This window comes from Nanorana parkeri, unplaced genomic scaffold (assembly GCF_000935625.1).
Source record: "Nanorana parkeri isolate BGI_ZX_2015 unplaced genomic scaffold, ASM93562v1 scaffold69, whole genome shotgun sequence".
Taxonomy (NCBI): Eukaryota; Metazoa; Chordata; class Amphibia; order Anura; family Dicroglossidae; genus Nanorana; species Nanorana parkeri.
In genome coordinates this window covers 2,511,632-2,534,855 of record NW_017306337.1, presented here as the reverse complement: position 1 = coordinate 2,534,855, position 23,224 = coordinate 2,511,632, and the positions used below count along the sequence as shown (strand labels likewise).

Sequence of the window (23,224 nt, the reverse complement as noted above, 5' to 3'; positions counted from 1 at the left end):
CTATTCGGAGGGCCCCAGGGGCGGAGCCTTGTATCCATGGACACCGAACGACGCTGTTGTCCTAAAGCGTGCCGGTCAGCGTTCAGATGTGAGTAAGCACCGTATGTACCGTAGAGAATGGAGGGTGAGGGGCGGGCAGCAAAAACCATAACTGGGGAGCCATGCTACATCTCTTGTAGAACGCATATTGGGGCAATTTTATCAAAACTGGAGCAGATTTGCACTGCAAACAGTCAGCTTCTCATTTTCAAATCTTACCTAAGCAAACTGAAGAGAGATGCTGATTGGTTGCTATGGGCAACTGCTCCAGATTCTGTCTGCTCCACTTTTGATAAGTTCCCCCCATTGTCTGCAATGGGGCTAATTCACAATCAATAAGCCTTAGTAGTTGTGAATCAGCCCCATAGTGACTAAGGCCCCATTCACACTGAGCGACATAGCTTTAGGAGCGGATCCGCGCGGCTGGGAAAGCGCGACGTTCCAGCGACGGTAGGGCCACCTTCACCGTCCGGCTGCATTAAAAAATAGAAAAATCGTGCGACATCAGCCGAAAAAAGGGTCCTGCAGGCGCGACATGGAGCTGTACATTAAGACAGCTCCATTGAAAATCATTGGCCGGCGACTTCTCGCGATATCGCGTGGCAAAAGTGCGCGTAATCGCGCGGCAATCCGCTCAGTGTGAATGGGGCCTAAGGGGCAATGTGTTTGACATACAGTGTGTGGGGAATTTATCACAACTGGAGCAGACAAAATGTGGAGCAGATTTGCACTGCAGCCAATCAGCTTCTCTCTTTCATTTTCAAATCTTACCTGAGCAAACTGAAGAGAGAAGCTGATTGGTTCCCATGGGCAACTGCTCCAGATTCTGTTTTCTCCAGTTTTGATAAACCTCCCCCCCCCCGTGTGTTTTTTAGTCTCGCATAGAATGTGAAATTCTTAGGACTCCTGTTGAGTTTTTATTGCTGTCTGTAAGTGTTTTTCCCCATAGTTCTTTTTAGGGTCAAGGGAGGACATATACTAGCGTCCTTCCGTGACCCAAAGCTCAGTATATAGCGAGCTATCGCCAACGATCAACAGAGAGCGCCACAGCAGGGATGGATCCCGACAATACTGTTGTGATCCACTCAGCTGCGTGATTGACAGCGGGCTCTGCCTATCTAGAGGCAGAGCCAGCTGTGCCCGCCCCCTGCCCGTCTGTTCCTCCACACAGGGCTTGAGGATCGGAGAGGGGAGGGGGGAATCTTTGCGGGGAGCAGTGACTGACAGTCACCGCTCACTGCAGGGAGACTATCGAGAAGTGAGCGGATTGGCAGCATGTTTACTGTATGCTCACCCCCCGACAACAGCTTCTTTGTCACAGGTCGGCTCTAACTATGAGGATGAGTAGTTCTCCTTTAAAGGAGAACTATGGGGGTCAGTGTTTTTCCCCATAGTTCTCCTTAGGGTAACGGGAGGACACAAACTAGCGTTCTCCCATCACCCTAAGCTCGGTATACCACGAGCTACAGCTCAGCTCGCGGTATACTGAGACGCCGCAGCCGGAGCGGATCCCGACGTAGATGACGGGATCCGCCCAGCTGCGTGAGTGACAGCTGGCTCTGCCTATCTAGAGGCAGAGCCAGCTGTACCCGCCCCCTCCCCCGTCCGATCCACCAGTCAGCGCTGGCAGATCGGTGCGGGGAGAGGGGAATCCAGCCCTCCCCCTGTCGCGGCAGAGAGCCGTGACAGGATCGAGAGGTGAGCGAACCTGGTATGTGTTCGCTCACCTCCCGATCTACTGAGCCGACCTGTGACAGTCTCATTGTCACAGGTCGGCTAGAACTATGAGGTGAGTGGAAATCACTCATCTCATAGTTCTCCTTTAAGTCCCCGTTCACACCGTAGCATATCGTGAGCGCACATGAAATGTGTCGAAAATTTCACAAAACGCGCACCAAACACGGAACGCGTTTGCAGTGCCATTACCAGGTAATGGCTTGGCAAACGTGGTCGAGGAAATGCAATGTTCTGAGTTTTTTTCCCATGTGTTCTCACACGAGGGAAATAAACGCAGAATGCATGACACAAAATTTGTTACATGCACTACTTTCCCACGTTTAGCGCACATGCAGGAACCCATTGAAACCAATGGGGACGCGCACCAAACATGGGAAGCAGTGGCGTCACAAGGGGGTGCGGCCCGCACCGGGGGGTGACACCATTAGAGGGGTGACACCAAAATGACTGACTGTCATTTTGGTGTCACCCACCTCTAAAAAGTCAGGCACTCAGTCATGGACCGAGAGCCCGTCAGTGTCAGAAGAGAGGAGGGGACTGTGACGGACCCCCGTACTCAGGATGAGTATGTCCGCCGCTGTCTTCTTCCTTGCTGAGGAGATATTGGAACCCGCTGATCTGTAGCTCCCAGTTTCCCCAGTCACTAGCCAAGGCTTGAGTGTAGGGTAAACAAACTCTGATTTATTGAGCAACTGCACAAACTTATATACAGCAAGTGATGAAATTAGAATATAATCCCATCACATCCACCCTCCCCTCCCAGACCATCGGTCTGCTCAACACCACAGGTGTCCACCTGCTAACGAACTCCAGACAGCCATAGCAGGAGCCTGGCCAGAATGTCATTGTTCTGAGCTCCCTCAGAGAACAATGGGAGATAACGAGGGATGGTGCTGATAGTCTTTCCATAACCAGGTCACACAGAATAACGCACTCAAACATAACCCAACACCAATACACATTTATCTTATAAACTGATCACCGTGTCGTCACAGGGACCCGGTGGGATGACCTCATCCCGCCGGGTGAACGTCCCCTCCTCTCTCTCTGCCGGCGTCCATCACTAAGATGGCCGTCGGCAAGCGTCAATTAGATGACCGCGCATCCGCAATGAGGTCATCGTGCACGCGTGTGATGTCACGTGCATGCGCAATGATGTCACGATGGGGTGTCACCTGGTCTCTGCTCTGAGTGATACCTGGCCTCGGGATGCCCCTGATGGGAAGCAAGCACACAAACGTGACCCTATTATGTGAATGGGGGCCTCTTACCTTTTCCACCGGGTTCTCCTAAGTTCACATACTCACACTGACTGATCTGTGGTGACCCACCTCTCCGCTGCTCCATGCCATATCCTGCGCTGCCATCTTGCTTTCTTCTGTCATCAAGAGGTGGCTGTCTCCTGGGTTCTTCCAGCCTCCCCCTGATGACAGGCTGCCTGATCTGCCCTCCACCAGTGCTGTGCATGCAGAAGCTGAAACCTCCTGGGATGTGTGATGTGCATATCCCGGGAGCTGGGACACCATTATCACCTAGACAAGGATGGAGGCAGGGAGCGGGCCAAGCTATAATAATAATAAGGGCAGTTTCTCTACATTAGTAATATAATGAGGCAAAGTCGTTTTTGTAATGAAGATCTGCTTTACCTCCGGGTGACGCTTAGGGTTGCCACCTTTTCTGTAAGCGAAACCCGAACACTCTAGCGACACGCAGAGTTTTTTGGGAGAATGAGTGGCGGCTTATTCATATGTAAATATCACAGTTGAGACCATTTTCAGTGGGGGCCAGTAGCCGTTATCTTAATTTTGGTTGCCACTGTCTGCCTGACATCATGTGTCCGGGTTCCTGCTGCCATGAAACCCGGACACAGCATTCAAAACCCGGACTGTCCGGGTGAATCCTGGACAGGTGGCAACCCTAGTGATGCTCTTGCTGCTTGAGGGGCTCTAGCTCTTTCTCAGGAAGGACCTCTGCAGAGATACTACTGCTTCCACACAGACAGTAAGACTCCTTGTCTGTAACTTGTTACTGGTGGACAGCTCTTTGGACTCACCGTAAGGATCGATTTGCCACCTTACAAATGTAAGAGTGTTAGAATATATCTTTTGGCTGCACATTAAATGTTTTTAGCCGATTTATTATAAAATGTCATTAGAGCTTTATCTTTAAGTAATAATATGGTGTAGATAAGGGGGGCAGATGTTTCACTATGTTTTAATGATCTGAATTCTGACTAAAATTATAATATGAGCGCAAAGAGGCTCATTTAAAAAAGCATCAGTGACCACATTGCAACCATACTGGTTCTTTAAAACAATGCACATTTATAAATATGAATTGCACTTCTCCAGCTATGGTCCTAGGTAGCACAATAACACAAGGCTCTCCTCCAATCAGACAGCTCTATCAGCTCCATGGAGAAGAGAGAAGCCTGTAGGACTTCACCAGCTACGCACCAGAGCCCAGTTTTTATGAATGGGTGGGCTGTGGTATGCAGTGTACAATGGAGAGTGGACGGCCATATCCGCCCTCCTTTATGAGCCCCAAAGAGATGTGTACATATCACATGAGAATTGTAAAGTATGTATGTTATTATTATCTCGTCATAGAAGCCTGGAACACTGCCCATAGAGCCAGCAGATGATGTCTCTACCAATGATGGATGTGCTGCGGGTGTGCACAGTGCTGGAGGACAGTTTGGATCAGCTCTCCATTCTAGGCTTAATCATGCCTGTCTCCTACCGTGGCCAAAGTGACGTAAGTGGCAACACTGACTTTCATTACTATGTCAGAAAAGCTATTGTGTAGCACTGATCTATTACTTTCTAAGGACAGAGCTCATACAAGAGATTTCTTGTGCCAGTAATTGTTTGACATTGAAAATCAAAGCATGCAAATTCCTCACTGAGCAGCGGACAGGACCACAGAAGAATATCCTTTTATTGGAAAGAACTGCAGGCAACACAAGCTCTACTGTGACTTTAGCTGAAATAAAACTGTCATATATTCAGGTTACTGATCCATAAATGTGATGGAGGCATTAGTTCCTTTATTTTCACTTTGTGATCCGGCAGTGAGTCTATTTTTCAGCTTCATTTAACAGGCCAAGCTGTCCAGCAATAGCGGCAGAGAGAGGATTGAGACAAACCATTCAACACTGACGCGGGTGGTTAAATCTGTCCGTTTTTATACAGGAAGTCCCCGAGTTACAAACGACTCCTACTTCCAAATGGGGGCTATTGCTGCACAGCAGGGGGGTCCCAGGCTGCAGCCAAAGTGTACCGCGCGGCGTTCCAGTAGTTGTAATTCTACCGCGTTCGTGCCGACGAGGAGTGCCCGCCTTTTTGGGTCTGGTTCATAGTAATGTACATACATTATAGGAAGTTGGTTCTTGTTAGAAGTGCAGACGAGGGGTGCCCACCTCTTCTTCCTTGTTACTGTGAGGTTTTTACTGCTGTCTGTATCCTCATTAGAAAGATTTAATTTCACTTCCTGTCCTTGAGACAACAGGAAGTGAGAGGAAATCTACCCCTAGGAAGGGAAATTCACTCCTGTAAGAGCTATCATGGGAAAAATTTGTCTCCACTGAAGCTTTATCACCAATTCTTGAACTGCCTGTATTTATGTAAAACCTCAGACTGGGAGAGCTGTTTAAGGGCCCCTGCACCCGTTGCTGTGTACAGTAGACATGTAACCCCCGCAAAAAAATCTGATTTTTTTTTTTCTTTCGTTTTTCGGATCCAAAATTTGATTTGTTTTGGTATTTGGATTTCGATTCCGTCCGAATTATTGCTTTAGAACAAAGTCACATGACCATGCCTGTAATGCAACCCCCGACAGCCAAAAAACCCCATCTGATTGGCCAGAGAACAGTCACATGTCCGATTTAGTTTTGCTTTGAAAGAAATTCGGACGGAACCGAATTTTCGGTATCAGACCATTCTGATTCGTTCACATTCAGACTCGTTCAAATTTGTAAATATCCAAATTTTATGAAATTCTTACAAATATCCATTTGGAAGGAAACAAAATGTACATGTCTAGTGTACAGCCTCCTATAAAACCAATGGCTGTGTGCTTGTACCTACGTACAGCTGCATATGTGCACAGATGTATGTCCCTGGACACAGCAAACCTGCATCCTGGGATTTACAGTCGTATGAATACGTGGCTGTATACCAGTGCTTGCATATAGGGCTGCGATAGGGGGGGTACAGCCCGCCCTCCTCTACTGGGCCTGGGCGCCTCTAGGGACAGCAGGGAGGCCCGCCTGGGGCTGCTCACACAGCTTCCACCAGGAAGTACTTCCTGCAATGCCTGTGCAGCTTGTCAACTACAAGTTATCGGGGCGGCTCTACAGCCACCCACATGACTTCTACTAGCCTGCGATGTGATGTGATTCTCTGGCAGGGAGAAATATACTAGAATTGGTGTTTTACAGGCTCAGCAACCGGTGTGCATGAACCCTAAGAACAGCTTGCCATTCCTGAACCGGAGAATACTGTGAATCTAAAAATTGGCAGCACAGAGATGACATCATTGCTAAGCTGCTGCTACTACACTATCCATTTAGTCGGGATCACTGGTTTGCTGTGGAGAAAAGTAAATCGTAAAAACCTGGCAATGGATTCTAGACGGGGTGTCAGGAATAGAGAACTTGCTGGAAAGATTTACACGTGGCAAGTAATACAGATGTTTCACCTGTGTTTTGTATATGCTTCCCTGGAGCTTAGACCTAAAACCTAAGTAGTGAAGAGTTCATGTACATATCTGCAGGTGTCCATGATCACCATTACACATCATTATTATACAGTATGCTGTTTCCAGGAAGTGCATTGTGGATGAGTCTAGAGGTGTTTGAGGAACCACCTAACCCAACCTTTGCAGTGTTCTTCTGTAATTCACTTTGTATGGAATAATACTTTTCCCCCCTATTTCAGTAAAACTGGAACCGATACAGTTCTATTCATTATTTGTATTGTCTGACTTCAGATGGTTGGAAATGAAATTGGCACAATTCTGAAGGCACAGAGACAGCTGGAGGGAAGGTTTGAGGAGCTGGTTGGCTCGCACTCTGGTCTTCGGTTTACACCCCCTCCTTTGTCAAACAAGTTGCTGGATCTGAAGGACCAGGTGCATGAAACAAGTCAAACGCTTAAGATGAGCAATGAGCAGTTTACTAAAGCAGTAAAGCAAAGCCCGTTAACAGCCGACAACTTGAAGAAAGTGCAGGCGGACAGGTAAGCATCATTATCATTATTATAAACAAATAAAACAAAATAGGAAATCAATTAGTTCATTATTCTCTAGCACAGAGGTGGGCAACTGCGGCCCTCCAGCTGTTGTGGAACCACAAGTCCCATGAGGCACTGCAAGACTGACAGTTACAGGCATGACTCCTAGAGGCAAAGGTGGCATGGGATTTGTATTTTTACCACAGCTGGAGTGCTGAGATGGTGTGAGATCGCTTGTTATTGGTGGGTTACCAGGCCATTTGAATTATACAGTTATGGTAACATGGAGGACATGTGTCTAATGACCCGGCGAAAAAACAAAAAGTCAGTATAATGTCACAAAATATCCTTTTCAATAAATGAATGTACCTAGACTAATCTAACTTGGAAATCTAGGCAGGAATGATACCTCTGTATTATTTTGGTATGACATGATTAGAAAAGGTCACTTGCTATATTCTGTAATAAGAATAATAAGACATTTTGGGAACACCTAAACCCAAGCATGTGATTATGCAGGCCAGGTATTTTGAACCTTTTACCCATGGAAGTCTTACTAGGCACTAAAATAAAACTGCAGTCCCTTTCCAAAGGCCTTCTGCAAGTCCTGCTCCATTTGGAATCGGAAAGTTGTATAAAAAGGAAAGAAAACAAACGAAGACTGCACATTTAAAGAAGAACTCCAGGATTTTTAATAATGAGCTCTTGCATCCTTCCTTAATCCCTTCAGTCCCTTCTGAACTCCTTTGTGTGGGCTAATAAACCTTCAGGGGTTCGCCATTCCCTTCTCCGTAGGGCTAAATATCCTGGGGCTCTACCAGATGTGACTTTTTAACATTGGGCCGTACATCTCGCTAGAGTCTTGGAGTGGTGTAGGCACTCAGAGTTCAAACAATGGATTTCCATGGAAGTCCTTTTTATCGATTCCTCTATCTGCTCTACCATGGTGTTCCCATCCTTTGACCTCTACTATGTGCCCTCATCCTACTGTGGCTGCTACTGTGTTTGGCTCCGTGTTTGCAAAGAGCCGACTCTGCTCGGTTCTTCTGTCTCCCCTGATGCCTCTCCTGGGGAACCCCCCGGGTTTCTGGGACTGCATCTTTTGTGCACTACGATGCTTGGGGAAATTCTGCGCTTTGGATTTTATTACCAAGTCTCATTGGCCTCTCCACAGACCCGACCCTTATCCCATTTTCTACATTCCCTTCCAGATGCTTCCTGCTTTGAGCGTCCTTTGACTTCTTTTGAACAAGAATGTCTATGAAAGGGCCCTATCAGGCACGTCATGTCCATCTGCTCAAAGTCCTTGCTACGGGATGATGAGAGCTCTCCCCGTCCGTTTCTTACCAGTTCGGAAGGTGATCTGCATGTACAATTTACACCAGAGGAACGAACCAAGCTCCTTATTCTTTCCTACAAATCGTCCATGAGCAACAAATATCAGGAATCGGGGTACAAAATACTAACCAGCTGGTACAGAACGTCCCACGTATTGCACTCCATTTTTCCTCAGGTCCCCGAAACCTGTTGGGGTTGTGGGCATCTCTAGGTGATATTTTGCACATCTTCTGGTCTGCACTGGAACACTTTCGGACTCTGGTCCATAGTGTTACTCAAAAGTTTACAGAATATACTATCCCTAAGGACCCGACCTTCTTTCTTTTGCATCATAACGACATTCCCCTGCATACCTACCAGCGCTCTGTGGTTCAGCACCTGGTGAATGCCGCCAGAGCGTGTATTCCTGCCATGTGGAAGAAGTCTGATTCCCCCCACCGTGAATCAGTGGTTTGATAGGATCAATGGAAGATCTTATTAGTACCATTAAACACACGTCTGCAAAATTTTCCAAAACTTGGTTTTATTGGCTTGAGTTTATTACTTTCCTTGAATATGATGCTTGCTGAGCGTCTTTGCTTATGGGATGCACTATGAATACTGTGATTACCCCCCCTTTCTCCCTCCTTTTTTTTCCCCTCTCCCTTTCTTTCTTTCTTTCTTTCTTTGCTCTTCTGCTTTTCTTCTATTCCTGTGAATGCTGCTCCCGGGATTTTTACTTGTCCTTCTGGACAATACATAATTGTTACTGTTTTGTTACTTTGTCTCTATGCCTTGGTTATGTTCCCATGTTGAATATCCCACTGTTTGATTTGTTTCCTTTCTCTGTTATTGTTAACTTTACAAAAACTTGTTAAATAAAAAATGTATAAAAATTAAATAACCCTTGCAATGGGGCTACCCCAGCACGGAAAGGGTTAAGTGCTCATTTTGTCTAGGGGCAAAAACAAATAAAAAATACGCACCTGATCCTCGATCCCGCCTCGCTGCTAGACCCAGACCCATGATGTCATTACTTCTAATGCAGGTCCATTAGATCAGAGGACCCAGAGGGACATAGTACACCCAGAGGAGAGGGGTACACCCAGAGCAGAGGGGGAGAGAGGTGAGCACTTACTGCATCAGGACCGAGGATCAGGGGAGTATTTGTGCTTTATTTTTGTCCCTAGAGAAAAATGAGCACTTAAAGGGGTTCTAAACCCTCCGTTTTTTTTGCCTATATCTACTGCTAGCAAGCAGTAGATATAGGCAAGAAGTTTAAAAAATAAAAAAAAACACTAACAGCGGTTTACACTTATCACCTTTGTAGCCCCACAGCAAGGGTTCATGTTTAAAAATTCTGGAGTTGTTCTTTAAGGATTGGTAAGCTGCAATATATTACGTTTTGGGGTTTAGATTACACAAGCATTCACTGAATGATTTTATTTGGGTTACTCTTGAAAAGTAGTATGGTCTACTTCTAATAACTGTTCTTTACCAAACAGGCAATTTGCAGCAGATGTCATCACAGACATGCTAAAGGAGCTGGAAACCACGGGATCATTTCAGAGCCTCCAGCATGCCGTAGTTCTGGAAAAGGGGAAAAAAATGAATTTCTACGACACAATAGACAGGTGAGTTCTGTAAACTGGTGAAAATTAGAGGCGGGTTATAGAATCAGATGCACTAGTGCTCAATTGTATTCAAAATACTTATCACAGCATTTTTCTTGTATTTTTTTCCCTTCAGGCATCTGCCCATGTTAGAACTGAAGCATGCAAGATTGGTGCAGTGTTGCTTCACACCACTAGAGGGGAATGGGACCTCATCCACATCTTTCCTAGTCCCTATACCCCCAACGCTAAAGGGTAATTCCACTTTCCCAGGTGACTTTGGGAAAATAGAATTACCCCCTCCAATCTGGCCCCTCTCTCCCCCTTGGCACTAAGAAGCACTTGAGCGCTTGCCCTTTGCAAGCGAAATTCAAAATTCAGAGAGCAGGACTGCGCTGCACAGCAGTACAGGGTACGTATAGTATTCCTGGCATTGGCGGAGGGGAAGGTGTGGTTGCCCAAAGGTAAGTATAGCAATAGGGGGAGAGGGGGCCAGATTGGAGGGGGTATTTCCATTTCCAAATTCACCTGAGAAAGTGGAATTACCCTTTAATGACTTTGTCAATTGCCCTATCGTGTACCAAATATCAGGGATAGGATGAGTGTTATGGTGACCATACACTGTGCGAAAATAATTTGCACAGTGAGTGCCGCTGTCGGCACCCTTTTGGCCAGCATCCCTTGATCAGCTGATCGAAGGAGTCGGTCGTAAGAAACAGAGCCGGCAGCCAATGAGCTGCCGGCTCTGTTCGGGTATTCTGACAGTGGCCAGTGTCCGAATACAAAAGAAACAGCGGGGATTCCTCCATTGACACACTCGTAGTGTTGATGAAGAAATCTGCTCTATTTTTTTTTGTTCAGCCCGCGGGTAGAGCAGTGAATGGCCAGCTTTAGAGTAGATTCTCCTATATATTACACTGGGTACAAAGGATGTACACGGGTATAATCATGTTTCTTTCTATATGTTCTATACAATTTGACTAATGTGTGAATGTTGGCTTTATTATGTTAATTCTGATTGACTTGTTTCACAGGGAACAGGAAGGGAGAAAAAAGGTCAAAGCATTGCAGAAGCAGCTGCACGATGTAAGACAGGAGAAGAAAATGGAGCTGCAGGTAATGCAAACATCGTAGTGCTCTAGTGTGCTAGACCTAGAAGCGGTTTGATGCGTTTCAATATATTATGTCTAGGGTCAGTTATTAAGACCCTGTTCACATGTGTGTGATGAAGGTGCATTGTGAATATGGTGCACTGTAGGCACATTGGAGGGAATTTATCAAAGCAATTGCGACAGTTTTAGCCTCTTAGATCATTTTTTTTTTAATGTGCAAATCTGTCTTTTATCATGTGCCCCTTTTTTGACCAGAGCTTGCACTACTTTTTCAATTGCATGTTTTTTGCACACTAGAAAATAAAATTGAAACAAGCATTAAAAGCTTGGCCACAAATTCAAATCATTACATGGCCATTGGCTCCCCTACTACGTACAGTATACTTGTGCCCCTCAATAGGGATAAGTAACACACACAGCATACTCATTGCTTTCATGGCAAGGTGCCAGTAGTTCTGAAATTGTGTTTAGATTTATTTGATCTCAGATGTCCCTACTGTAGTATCCGCACTTTTGTCTGTTATGGTGATAAAACACGCCTGACATCCGGCTCTTCTGCTTCTCCGGAGAGTCCACTTAGAAGTAAACAATGTGCAGTATTTTGTGCAGTGATATTTCACAGGATGGCGGCCTTGTGTCTTTTCCATACATGGTAACATGATTAAAGGACAGAGGGAGGAAGGATTTGTATATAAATGTCATAAAATGTGAACATGATATAGATTCTTCTCCCTTGTGAGATATTAAACTTGTCTCATCTTAAAGCGGAGTGAAATGCCGGGACTAGTGGTATATAAGCAATGCTGTAATAAGCACTTTCACAGTAGTTAACCTTGTCTGCCGACAGACTGTAAGCATTTTTACTGCAGTAAGTTAGAAGAATGAACTTCATACTGTATCTTTTACAGAAATATTTCCATCTCTTACTGATATCACATTAAAAAAGATTAATTGTTCTCCCTTCACGTTCTGACTTCCGCTAAGAGGAGATAGCTCTGAATTGCTTACAAAGTCCCTTAGCATTTCAAATGTGTTTACTCATATCCACTGGATCATGGCTCATGAGAAACGCACCGCGCAACTTTACAATACTATGCCCAAATTTGAAGCGATCTGGTCTCCTTGGATTGACAAATATTTCAACCCAGCTTTCCCCCGCCGCCTATGTAACATCTGATAATCCCCAAACGTCCTCCCAGATGAGTGCTCCCCCTACCTCTGCGTACGACCCAGACCCTCCTCTTTCTTCTCCTCTTCTTTCCAGATCCTAACCGCTCTATGTTCTTTTCCCCCATGTCTCCCCACATGTTGTGGTGTTTACTGTCAGTGGTATCACTTTCCTAAACACAAGATTGCCGGTCTACGCAATTAATCTCGAGCTATTTTTCACCTTTTAAGTTGCATTAGTGAAATAAATGAACTTTTGCAAGATATTCTAATTATTCGAGTTTCACCTGTATATGTCTGAACCATTATTTTGCTGCCCAACCCCACACATGCTGGGCTCCTCTCGCAAGCTATGTTTCAAACTCCGTCCAGTGGATTACTGCCATGGTATACCAAGACAGGAACTTATAAACAGTTGGAGGTGTGCTCTGTTTTTGTGCTGCTTCCCAAAGGCCAACCTTGTGTTCCTCCACTACTGTTACATTTCACATGTGATACATGTTTTTTATGTATGGTTGCCCTGTGTGTTGCAGGCATCAGTTGGCAATGTAAACTGTACGTGTATACTTGCACTGTTAACTTCAATAAAAATGTATTTGAGAGAAAAAAAAAAGATTCATTGTAATTAGTTGGAACATATGGAGGAAGTGGCGGTTTTGCTTTACGACAGGTTTGAACAATATACTGTACCTCCATGTGGAGTGCCTTCAACACTCTTCTTAAATTATGTATTTAAGGAAGAACTCCAGGCACAAATTGTATTAACACTTGCAGTGGAGATATCCCTGAATTGCAATGGTTAACTGCTCACTTTCATCCAGGTAAAAAAAAAAGTTATACTCACTTGCTTGGCCCTCTGGTAATGGCAACTGGTGACGTCATTGAGCTAGGCGGGATGACAGATAAAGCATCACAGGTTGCTAAGAGCTCTTAGCAACCTGGGAGACTGTGGCCACCCCCCAATGAGATGCCGCCTGAGGCAACCACCTGATCCGCCGAGCGGTTCTTAGACCGGTCTCTTCCACATCGCTCCGCTCTACTGCAGCAGTCTAAGGTCCCTGAGTCATCATGTTCTATACATAGTGTATAAGATGTGAGGACGCTGAGGGGCATAAAATCTCTGCAGCTGAGGAGAGAGGCTGGAGGGAGCACTGTCAGAGCAATGCGGCTTGGAGGATCAGGGAAGTATCATTTTTTTTTTAACCTTGACAAAAACAAGCAGGTAGCCCCACTGCAAGGGTTAATAAAAGTTCTGCTTTTAACCATCTCTTCTTCTCGTACATGGGACACAGCTCACGTATCCACTCCACTGCACCTTTTCACTTCTCAAATATTGGCTCATTAGTTTCCCCTTCTAACTGACGATCATCCCAGGGATTTGGACAGATTTTTATTAGTGCGGATAAGATACCTCTTATAGATTGCACATGCTGTGATCACTGTTGTGCCTAATGTACTTCCATCATCTTTGTACTTTGATCTTACATTTATGATGCCAAATAAATCTTTTATATAAAAACATATAGTGCAATGTATAATATAATAGTTAACATTGCCACCTCCATTAAATCGAATTGTTGCTCTCTCCAACATCCGATACTTTGGAGGTGTGTTGGATGCCTGTGTCCTTTCAGAGCTGCAGGAAAACGCTATTAATATAGCAGCCAGCTAGTGGGGGGGGGATGTATGGTGGAAACCACATCAGCCTGCTCTCAGCAGGTACCCAACACACACCAATACGTTTTTGATCCTGAAGACTCCAGCAGTGGAAGATATGATTCAATGTGGAAGGTAATAGTATAACTGCATCTTACAATGATGTATTTGTTTAGTGATCCTAAAGCCAAAACTTTTCTTGGGAGTTTTGGGTAGTTAGAAAAGGTTAGAACCTCTGTCAGGTTTTCTTTGTCCTCGCTGGGGAAATTCGACTTCTCTATTTGTCCTAGTGACCATTATCACCAGGAGTAAGAGAAAATTCAATGTTTTGATTTGTCACCAGAACAGAAAGTGAGGTTAAGTCTCCCACTGGGGACATTTGTTATGGTGTTATAGTGACAACTATCAAAGAGTGTGGATAGATTTTGCATCTACAGGATTGGATGAAATATCCCCAAACTAAAACAGAAGCCATAAAAAGAAAAAAAACCTCTGACTAGGTTTAAACCTTCCCTACTCTATCCAACACTAAAAATGGCTTTAGATACACTTTCATCTCTTCTCAATGTAACAATACTAAGCTACAAATGTCTTTCTAAAGTCTGTGAGTAGTATTAGCCTATTACTGGTTGCGACAAAACGCCCAATTAAGACTGAACGTGGCCATAAACATGAGCTGATGGTCATCCAATCCAGACAGTTCTCATCTATATAGGTGCTAACAAACCTCACATGCTTGTTCCAGCCAAGTAACCTCAGGGATAAATACCGATCATTTGTTCTAAATAATAAACTTTCTGTTAGAAACTCAGACTGTTTCATCTCCGCAGAGCCGTATTGAACTCATTGCTCACCTCAAGGATCAGCTACAAGAAATGAAAGCCAAAACCAACATGGAAGGCAAGTATGTGAAGAAGGACACGGAGCTTCAGGTGTCCCAGATACAGAAAAAGTGTAGTATATCAGAGTCAGACCTGCAGATGGACATTCAGGTGAGCATTGTACAGACAGGTAATATCCATGTGTGCTGTGGCCCTAGCATAATGTAGGTACATAAGTGTAAACCTATATTATAAGCCAGTGGGTTTAATGTGCCCATGTCATAACATTCAAAAAGATCCATTGTTCATGCAGAGATACAATATGGGAACTACACAGATTGGCTTTAATCATTAGCTTTCTCATTGGAAAATTGTTTAACACTGTTGTAGGGTGTATGTATCCTGCAGCATCCTATATTAAACTATACACTAAACTAGCATCTCAACAGATTACCAATCAGCAGACAGACAGACAGACAGCCATTCATTGTCCTTTATATTTCTATATACAGTATATTGCTGTATTTGCCATATAGAATGTATAAAATGTTCTGACTGAACGTTCAGCTACTGTAATAAACATTCTGCCATCTGCTTCCAGAAAATGAAAGAAAAGATGGATGAGGAGATAAGAGTTCATGTGGAGATAGAAAACTTCCTCAGGCAGCACCAACAAGTGAGTCATATTTTTGTTTCCACCATGACAATGATTTACAGGACAGTTAGCCCTGTGTTCTAGCCAAGGTCTTCCTGTGAGTGCAATGATAGCCATGTGGCCTGATGTATGACAATCAGTGGCGGAGCTAAGGAACAAAGTGCCCTGATGCAAGATTTTTTTGTTGGGGCCCCCCCCCCTCCCCAAAAAACCCCACAAACACAGCGCTCTCCTTCCGGAGCGCTTGGTCGGCTGTCACTTTCTCTCCTCCCCGCTGGGAGACGGAGCAGCGTCCAGCGGGGAAAAAAAGAAAGCACGGATGCACCGCTGTATCAGCAGAAAAATGGCACTTTCGGCATTATGCCAAAAATGCCATTTTCGGCCAATATATGGTGCAGCCCTAATATTTACAGCAATACAGAATGGCACAGGCTATAGAGGACTACACATCCCAGCAATACTTTATATAACAATAGCATTTCTGTATAAAGTACTGCTGAGATTTGTAGTCCTCAGCAGGCGATTGGTTGTAAGTCATACAGCAATCGCCTTGAATACAGAGCCGCGTCTGATGCCGCAGGTCAGCGGTCCCCCCCGGCCCCCCCTTGCTACAACACTGGCCGGGAGTGTCGGATGAACGGATGATCCGACACTCCCGGCGGAGAGACCAGGGGCCCGCCGCACGCTGGATAACGATCCGGCGGCCGGCAACTTGCTGGGCCCCCCCAGAGCCTGAGGCCCCGGGCGCCCGCACCGGCGGTAGTTCCGCCACTGATGACAATGATGGTTCAGTAAAAGTCCTGTACTGATTCACTTTAATAAGTAAAGAAGACGCATCATTTTTGAAGTGCCATCTGCATGCTGTCTTGAAGCAGTTAAGAGGAAATCTGACTACATATATTTTAACACACACACGAATGTATATTCTTCATAATGCACTGATTGTATTTTAGTTTAAAGGAGAACTATGGGGTTAGGGCTTTTCCCCATAGTTCTCTTTAGGGTAATGGGAGGACACAAACTAGCGTCCTCCCGTCACCCTAAGCTCAGTATATTGCGAGCTGTAGCTCACGGTATACTGAGACGCCGCAGCTGAAGCGGATCCCGACAATTATGTCTGGATCCGCCTAGCGGCGCGAGTGAAAGCTGGCTCTGCCTCTAGATAGGCAGAGCCAGCTTTCACTCGCGCCGCTAGGCGGATCCAGACATAATTGTCGGGATCCGCTTCAGCTGCGGCGTCTCAGTATACCGTGAGCTACAGCTCGCAATATACTGAGCTTAGGGTGACGGGAGGACGCTAGTTTGTGTCCTCCCATTACCCTAAAGAGAACTATGGGGAAAAGCCCTAACCCCATAGTTCTCCTTTAAGCAAAGATTATCCAGCAGCTCCTGATATCTCTTAAGTAGTAACCGAAAAGCACAGCCTCTCAAATAAAAGCTGAACCTTATCCCATTGTCTTCATTGCTTGTTGAACTAATCAGACTATTCATGTATAATACAACCTGTATAGGTTTATTTAAAATAGAATTTAGACAAACGGCTGAAAACAAAAGTGGATTAGTAATCTTACATACAGGGGACAATCTTTGTAAAACTACAGCAAAAAGGAGAGCTGTTGAAAGGGTCGATCAAACTGTACACATATCAAAAGCAGCAATGCTATTATTATCGGCAGGACTACTGTTGGGTACATGATTTTTGTATATTAACATGACAGTAAACTAATGAATTAATCAACAATGTATCTTATTTGTGTATCTCTAAAAAATAAGTCAAGGCAACTGGACTTGCTGTAATACAGCAAGTCCAGTTGCCTTGACTTATTTTTAGAGAGATACCATGACCTGGATGAATCAGAACCTTCACAGACCTATTTGTGTATCACTCGGCTGTAGATCCTCAAATCACATCTGAATTGGTGCTGACACTGTCCTTCCTTCTGGAGGGTGGATAATTTTGTTCCCATGGTCCCTGTGTGTGTTGTAAAGTAGTCACCATTTCAAGCTCACTCGGATGATGGACTACAATCTCATGTTTAGTTTACATTTAGTTTCACTGATGCAAGCTTGGAGCGGTGACTACTTTACAACACACAGTGACCATTGAGAAGAAAAGTAGCCACCCTCCAGAAGGAAGGACAGTGTCACCATGAATTCAGGGATGATGTAAAGCTCTACAGCTGAGTAGGCTGTACTTAAACGCATTTTTAAGGTTTAACTCCTGATTTTAGTGTCACTTTAAGAAGCGTTTTAAACACTCACACTGGATATTCGAAGACAAACTTCACATGTGTAGCTATACCTTACAGGAAGTTTCCAGAATGTAGCGCATTGTATTTTTCATCTGTGTAAAGCAATTTGCGTGATCTTTTTGGTGTCCTTGTGCATTCAACCAAAACACCTGAAAAATGTAATTTGAATACCGGACTCATACATGCTGCAATCTGACCAGTATGGATAACTAGAAAAAGGCAGCAAGCACCCAAGCCTTGGAATGCATTTAGCATTCTCTGTAGTACCAATAATGGTATAGTTTCTGTCAAACAGGAATTGGAAGAGAAGCTGGAGTACTGGATGGAGAAGTATGACAAAGACACAGACGAAAAGCAGGCTGAATTGAATGCTTTGAAGACAGCCAGAGTTAATGATCTCACGTTGTTGCAGGATCTGGCCAAGCAAGTAAGGGCAAGATGTCGTATATATGACCTGGAACCAGTCATAAAATACAATGCACATTTGTACTATTCACAATCACTTGCTTATTCCACAGGGAAATGCCTTTTTATTTCTAGCCTGGTGTCTATAAATCATAGAAGCCTCGGGCTTAGGCAATACCAGTTCATTCTTCTCTTTTTAAAACATAAAATAGTTTTTTTGCTATGTATAAGGTACAAAAAAAACTTAATAATTGTAGGTAAAAAGACAATAATGAGATGACGGTAAAAGTCTCTTCTATTTCAGCATAAAATAATTGAAGACTAACGAAAGAACAGCAAGGGTCCATTTACACATCTGTACTTAAAAATACTTTCCTTTATACATGTGATTTTAGGTCCATTTTATGATGGGTTTCATTTTACACAGGCACAGTGTTCATGATTTATAAACTTAAATTTGTCATGAGACAAACTTCTGAAAATGCTAGCTGCCAACCCACTGGCTGCTTTACCCTTAGTGAAAACTATCATCCATCCTTTTCTTTGAATTGGCCTTGTCATGAGAAATGTATGGGTGCTGCTATATCAGGCCTCCTGCTAAAACTTCAGTATGTTTCATTCACAATCTCCAAACAAGCATGCTATAAATGATTATCAGAACTCCTTCTGTTTATACTTGTTCCAGGTCAGCGACTCAGACAGCGTTAAAGTCAATGCATCAGAGTGAAAGCCAGGGAACTAGAATTGTCTGAGAGTTCAGTAATGGCAGCCCCTATTATTCCCTCGTGTCCCTTTAGGGCTTGATAAACGGATGTCACCAGCACACCAATAGTGTTGATGTCCATATTGTTCATTTATTGAAACATCATGTCACCAGAACTAGCGCCTTCGGCACCACTCAGGGTCCCCTTCATCAGGCTCAGCAATGACTGTTGCTGAAGGCTTGTTCACACCAGGTCTGTTGATTTGCGATTTTCTGCATGCCACCAAAATGCTTGGTGTGAACTGCACACATTGAAAACAATTGTTTTCCCATGTGCCTAATTCACACCATACATGTGCGGTGGTGTGCCCAAAAAAAAGTAAAAAAAAAATTGCAGCTTGAAGTAGAATAAATGGAGGATCGATACCAGGCAGATCTTCAAGAAGCAGGTTTATTTGGGCGGCTGGGAACATGCAGCAATTCGGGCATATTAAAATAATATGGGCTCGCGGGCCCTTTTCTTATATGGATGTGAACAATAGAACCATCTGTGTTACCTTGAATTATCTCCAATAATCAGATAGTAATGCCACCCTGCACTCATATTTGATTATGCAAAGAACATTTGATGGGTCTCTTTTAGGGCTGGTAATGATTAACATTTTCGTGTTCGATTAATCGCTTTTTTTTTATCGATTAATTTCGATTAATTATAACGCACATACAGATCCAACTACATTGGCCTATACACATACAGCACAGCAATGAAGTAATACAATGAACTAGGATCACACTAATCCAGCACGTTATTAATCCCACGTGCCCCACTCAATATGGCCGCCGCTTGAGTGGGGCACGTGAGATTAATAACGTGCTGGATTAGTGTGATCCTAGTTCATTTTATTACTTCATTGCTGTGCTGTATGTGTATAGGCCAATGCCTTGGCTGGCGCTCGTGCAGAAAGTTTCTTGGGCAAACTCACCGGCCCAAGTGGCTCCGTCGGCTAACAAAGGGGGGAGGAGTCCTGGTGACGTCACGGACATAGATATCACCGGACTCCTCCCCCTTCCCTTCGTTAGCCGAAGAAGGCACTTGGGGAAGGGGGAGGAGTCCGGTGACGTCGATGTCCGTGACGTCACCGGATCGCCGTCGGGACTCCCGGAAGCCGGCGGAGAGGTGAGTGTTTTCATTAGCGATCAAAATAATTTTAATCGATCAAAAAGTTTAACGATTAATCGAGAAATTAATCTTTAATTTTCACAGCCCTAGTCTTTCTCTCTTGATAAGACTCCCGCACATCAAGGTTAGAGGACAGTTGTCTTAGCATTGGACCTATTCTTCCTTAAGCCAAGATTATAAAAAAACAAACATGTTAGGTCTTTGAACCCTTGTTACCTCGGCCTATAAGACCTAAATGTTCTACATGAACGCTAGTTACCACGACACAAAAAGCTAAATGTTCCATATGTTGCTTATTCATACAACTCATTATATATGTATACATGATGTTTCCACTATATAATTGTACACTATATAAATGCAGGACCTATTACTTTACTTTTCCATTATTCTCTACAATACATTGCTAATAAGAAAGTAGAGGATTTATCTAAAATGTATCTATTATATATGAAATGCTCTGCAGGGCTAAAACTTTCAGCAACCTAACTATATTAATAAGGGTATATGCTGATTAGTATGAAATATATGGGTAAATATCAAAATCCCATTGCAAGCTCAACAGACATGGTGTGAACAAACTTTTAATAATATCATACTTGAGGTGATGGTCACCATGGGAGTCTGCCCCAGTCTTGAATTTATCTGAATAGAGCATGCTGTAGCCATAACATCACACCTCCTGTTCACAGACTGGTCTTTCCCCAGTGAGCTCCCACCTCCAGCACATACAAACACATATTAGTCCCGTGCATCCTTCTACCAGCACACAAACTCTAGTTTCCCCTCCAGATACTGTGTCGTACTCACAGTCCCTCCATGCAAACTGCATGTAAATCCCATCTCTGGGCAAAACACGCTGCAAACTATGCGCAGAGACCCCTCAGTGATCAGCGCTCACACAATAAGCATTAACCCCTCTGTTACCTACCCCCAGCTTATGGGCATTAATCCTCTGTGACCTGTCTGCAATGTGTGTGCATTTCCCCCTCAGTGATCAGCTTTAAGAGCATGTATGTTAACCCCTTATTAACTAATCTGCAGTGTATGACTATTAACCCCTTAATAACCAGTCCCCACCTCGTGTGCGTTAACTCCACAGCACTCATTTCCTCTTTGCATATATCTGATAAGCCCTCGGTGCGACGTCAATAGCCTCTGTGTATTAACCCCCAAGCACCCGATCCCCAAAGTTTTCTCCTTAAGCTCTAGGCGTATGTGTGTGCTAACCACTATGCATCAAGTCCCTAGCTCATGTATCCTACCTTCGGTACCCAGTGTATATTCTTCAACCTCTCAGCATCTAAACGGCAGTTTATGTGCATTAATCCCCCTATCCAGCGCATGTGTGCTAAAGCATATCTGAACCGACATACAAAAAAAACATAATATATCAGCTTACAAGTCCATTGATGTGATGGCTTTTTTCATTTTTATTTTAACCTGGCGATGCCGCGACTAACAAACTTCGTGTCCTAGTATGGCAATGCTTACTTACCCTATTGCATTAGAACAACAGAAACTGAACAGAACTACTGGAATCTTCCCCTTGTCCATAACATAGATGGGCATCCTGTAGTCCTCAGAAAAATATAACAAGGCAGAGAGCATAGGACATTTTTAGCTGACAAGATTTCTAGCAAGATCAACAGGTATTTTTTTTTTTGCACTTAAAGTGGACCTTTACCCATATCTTAAAAAAAAACAGCAAACAAACACATACTTCTACATAATTGCCAGCTTTGTATTCTTTGCATACCTTATTTCTCTTTTCTTTCCCAGTCTTCCGACAGTGGCCATTTCTACTAAGGGCAGATACTAGCTCTGCATTTACTTCCTGGATTTCTGGCACATGTGACTCGAACATTTGACCGTGCACATCATCTCAGGGGAGGAAAATGACTTTCCCTGAGATCTCGTGAGATTTCCCAGCAATACTCTGCTGATGACAAGGCAATCCCAGTGTGCATTGCTTTGGCAAACTGAAGTTATTTTGTCCATTCAAAGCAGGAAGTGAATGCTCTGCAAGTGTAACCATTTCATAATCAAAGCATTTTACACCTGACATGTCTATGTTATTCTTAATGATCACCCATAGAGGGATGTATTGGTAGAATTTGATTTTTACGTGAAAAAGGTCCGCTTTAATATATATAACAACTTTTAATTGTATATGTAACAGACTAAAAAGGGATGTAAGGGTGTTAATTCCTTAGCACAGTGCATATAGGAAGTACCTATACTCTCTGGTTCTTCCCCATGCCAGCTTAGATTCCAATGTCTCCCAGTTAAAATGAAACACGATTTGTTTTTGTTTTTTAAATTCACTTTTACGACGCAATTGTCTCCATTACTACAATTTAGATGATATGCTTAAAGCATAAAACTTTCACATCCACTGTTTTTGGCCTCAAATATGCTACTTGTAGAGGTAGATTGTATATACACATGTAGTATCCTCGTCTGCCAAGGGTAGAATTGATCTTCCACACTTGTCAGAAATGTTATGCTTCCAATTAGAATGAATTCTAAAAGCAATGTGTTATTGATCATAGTTATAAAAAAATATTTTTCCGTTACTAACTTTAGTAAGTTTATTACATTTAACACATCAACATGTAGCTGAAAATCTTTTTACACATTCCAGCATGAGGAGTATGAGAAAGTGATTATTGAAGACCGTCTGGAGAAGAAGAAAGCAGAGCAGCAGAAGAAACAGGAAAAAATGGAACTATCCAGTGCCATCAAGGTAATTATTCTAATATTCACCCCTATTTTATACAGAGAAGAATACATTTTTTATTGTGGTCAGTATTCTGCTGGATTGTACTACCTATGAAAACGAAGCAGTTCTCTTGAAAATGATTCTGGAATGTCTACATGCATATACAACTGTTCCAGAAATTGCTACTTTGTTATGGATCAATGTAAAAGTTATAGCAGTGTGAGTGATAGGATTATTCTTTTTTTTTTTTTTAGATTCAAGCTTGGTGGAAAGGTATTATGGTGCGTAAATGCCTGGGCCCTTACAAGAAAACCAAAAGCAAGAAAGGCAAAGAAAAGGGTAAAAAAGGCAAAGGAAAAAAGGGAGGAAAAAAGAAATAACTTCAAATAAAACGAATCAGACAAAAGAAACATTGAACAGTGATTTCATATTGGAGGTCATTTGAATAAACTATCCCCTTTGTTTGAACTGCTTCTCTTGACCCCATTTCTTGTGCAGCTCTTTTGCTTTGAACCATCAATAACCCCCAATTAAAAAAAAAAAAAAAAAAAAAAGAACATTTTATGTCAAAATCTGTGCCTAAAAAGGGAAACTCTACCAGGAGGAAA

At 43.5% G+C, this 23,224-nt stretch overlaps 1 protein-coding gene across 1 annotated transcript; it reads left to right on the top strand.

Moving 5' to 3' along the window:
- Window positions 1-90: 90 nt before the first annotated feature.
- On the top strand, window positions 91-22,996 carry IQCG (IQ motif containing G). The gene is made up of 10 exons (XM_018576527.1): window positions 91-124; window positions 4,386-4,533; window positions 6,769-7,016; window positions 9,833-9,961; window positions 10,975-11,056; window positions 14,706-14,867; window positions 15,298-15,372; window positions 17,899-18,030; window positions 22,539-22,640; window positions 22,871-22,996. Exons 2-10 carry the CDS (start codon window positions 4,417-4,419, stop codon window positions 22,994-22,996), a joined length of 1,173 nt encoding a protein of 390 aa, XP_018432029.1. The 5' UTR covers window positions 91-124; window positions 4,386-4,416.
- Window positions 22,997-23,224: the final 228 nt, after the last annotated feature.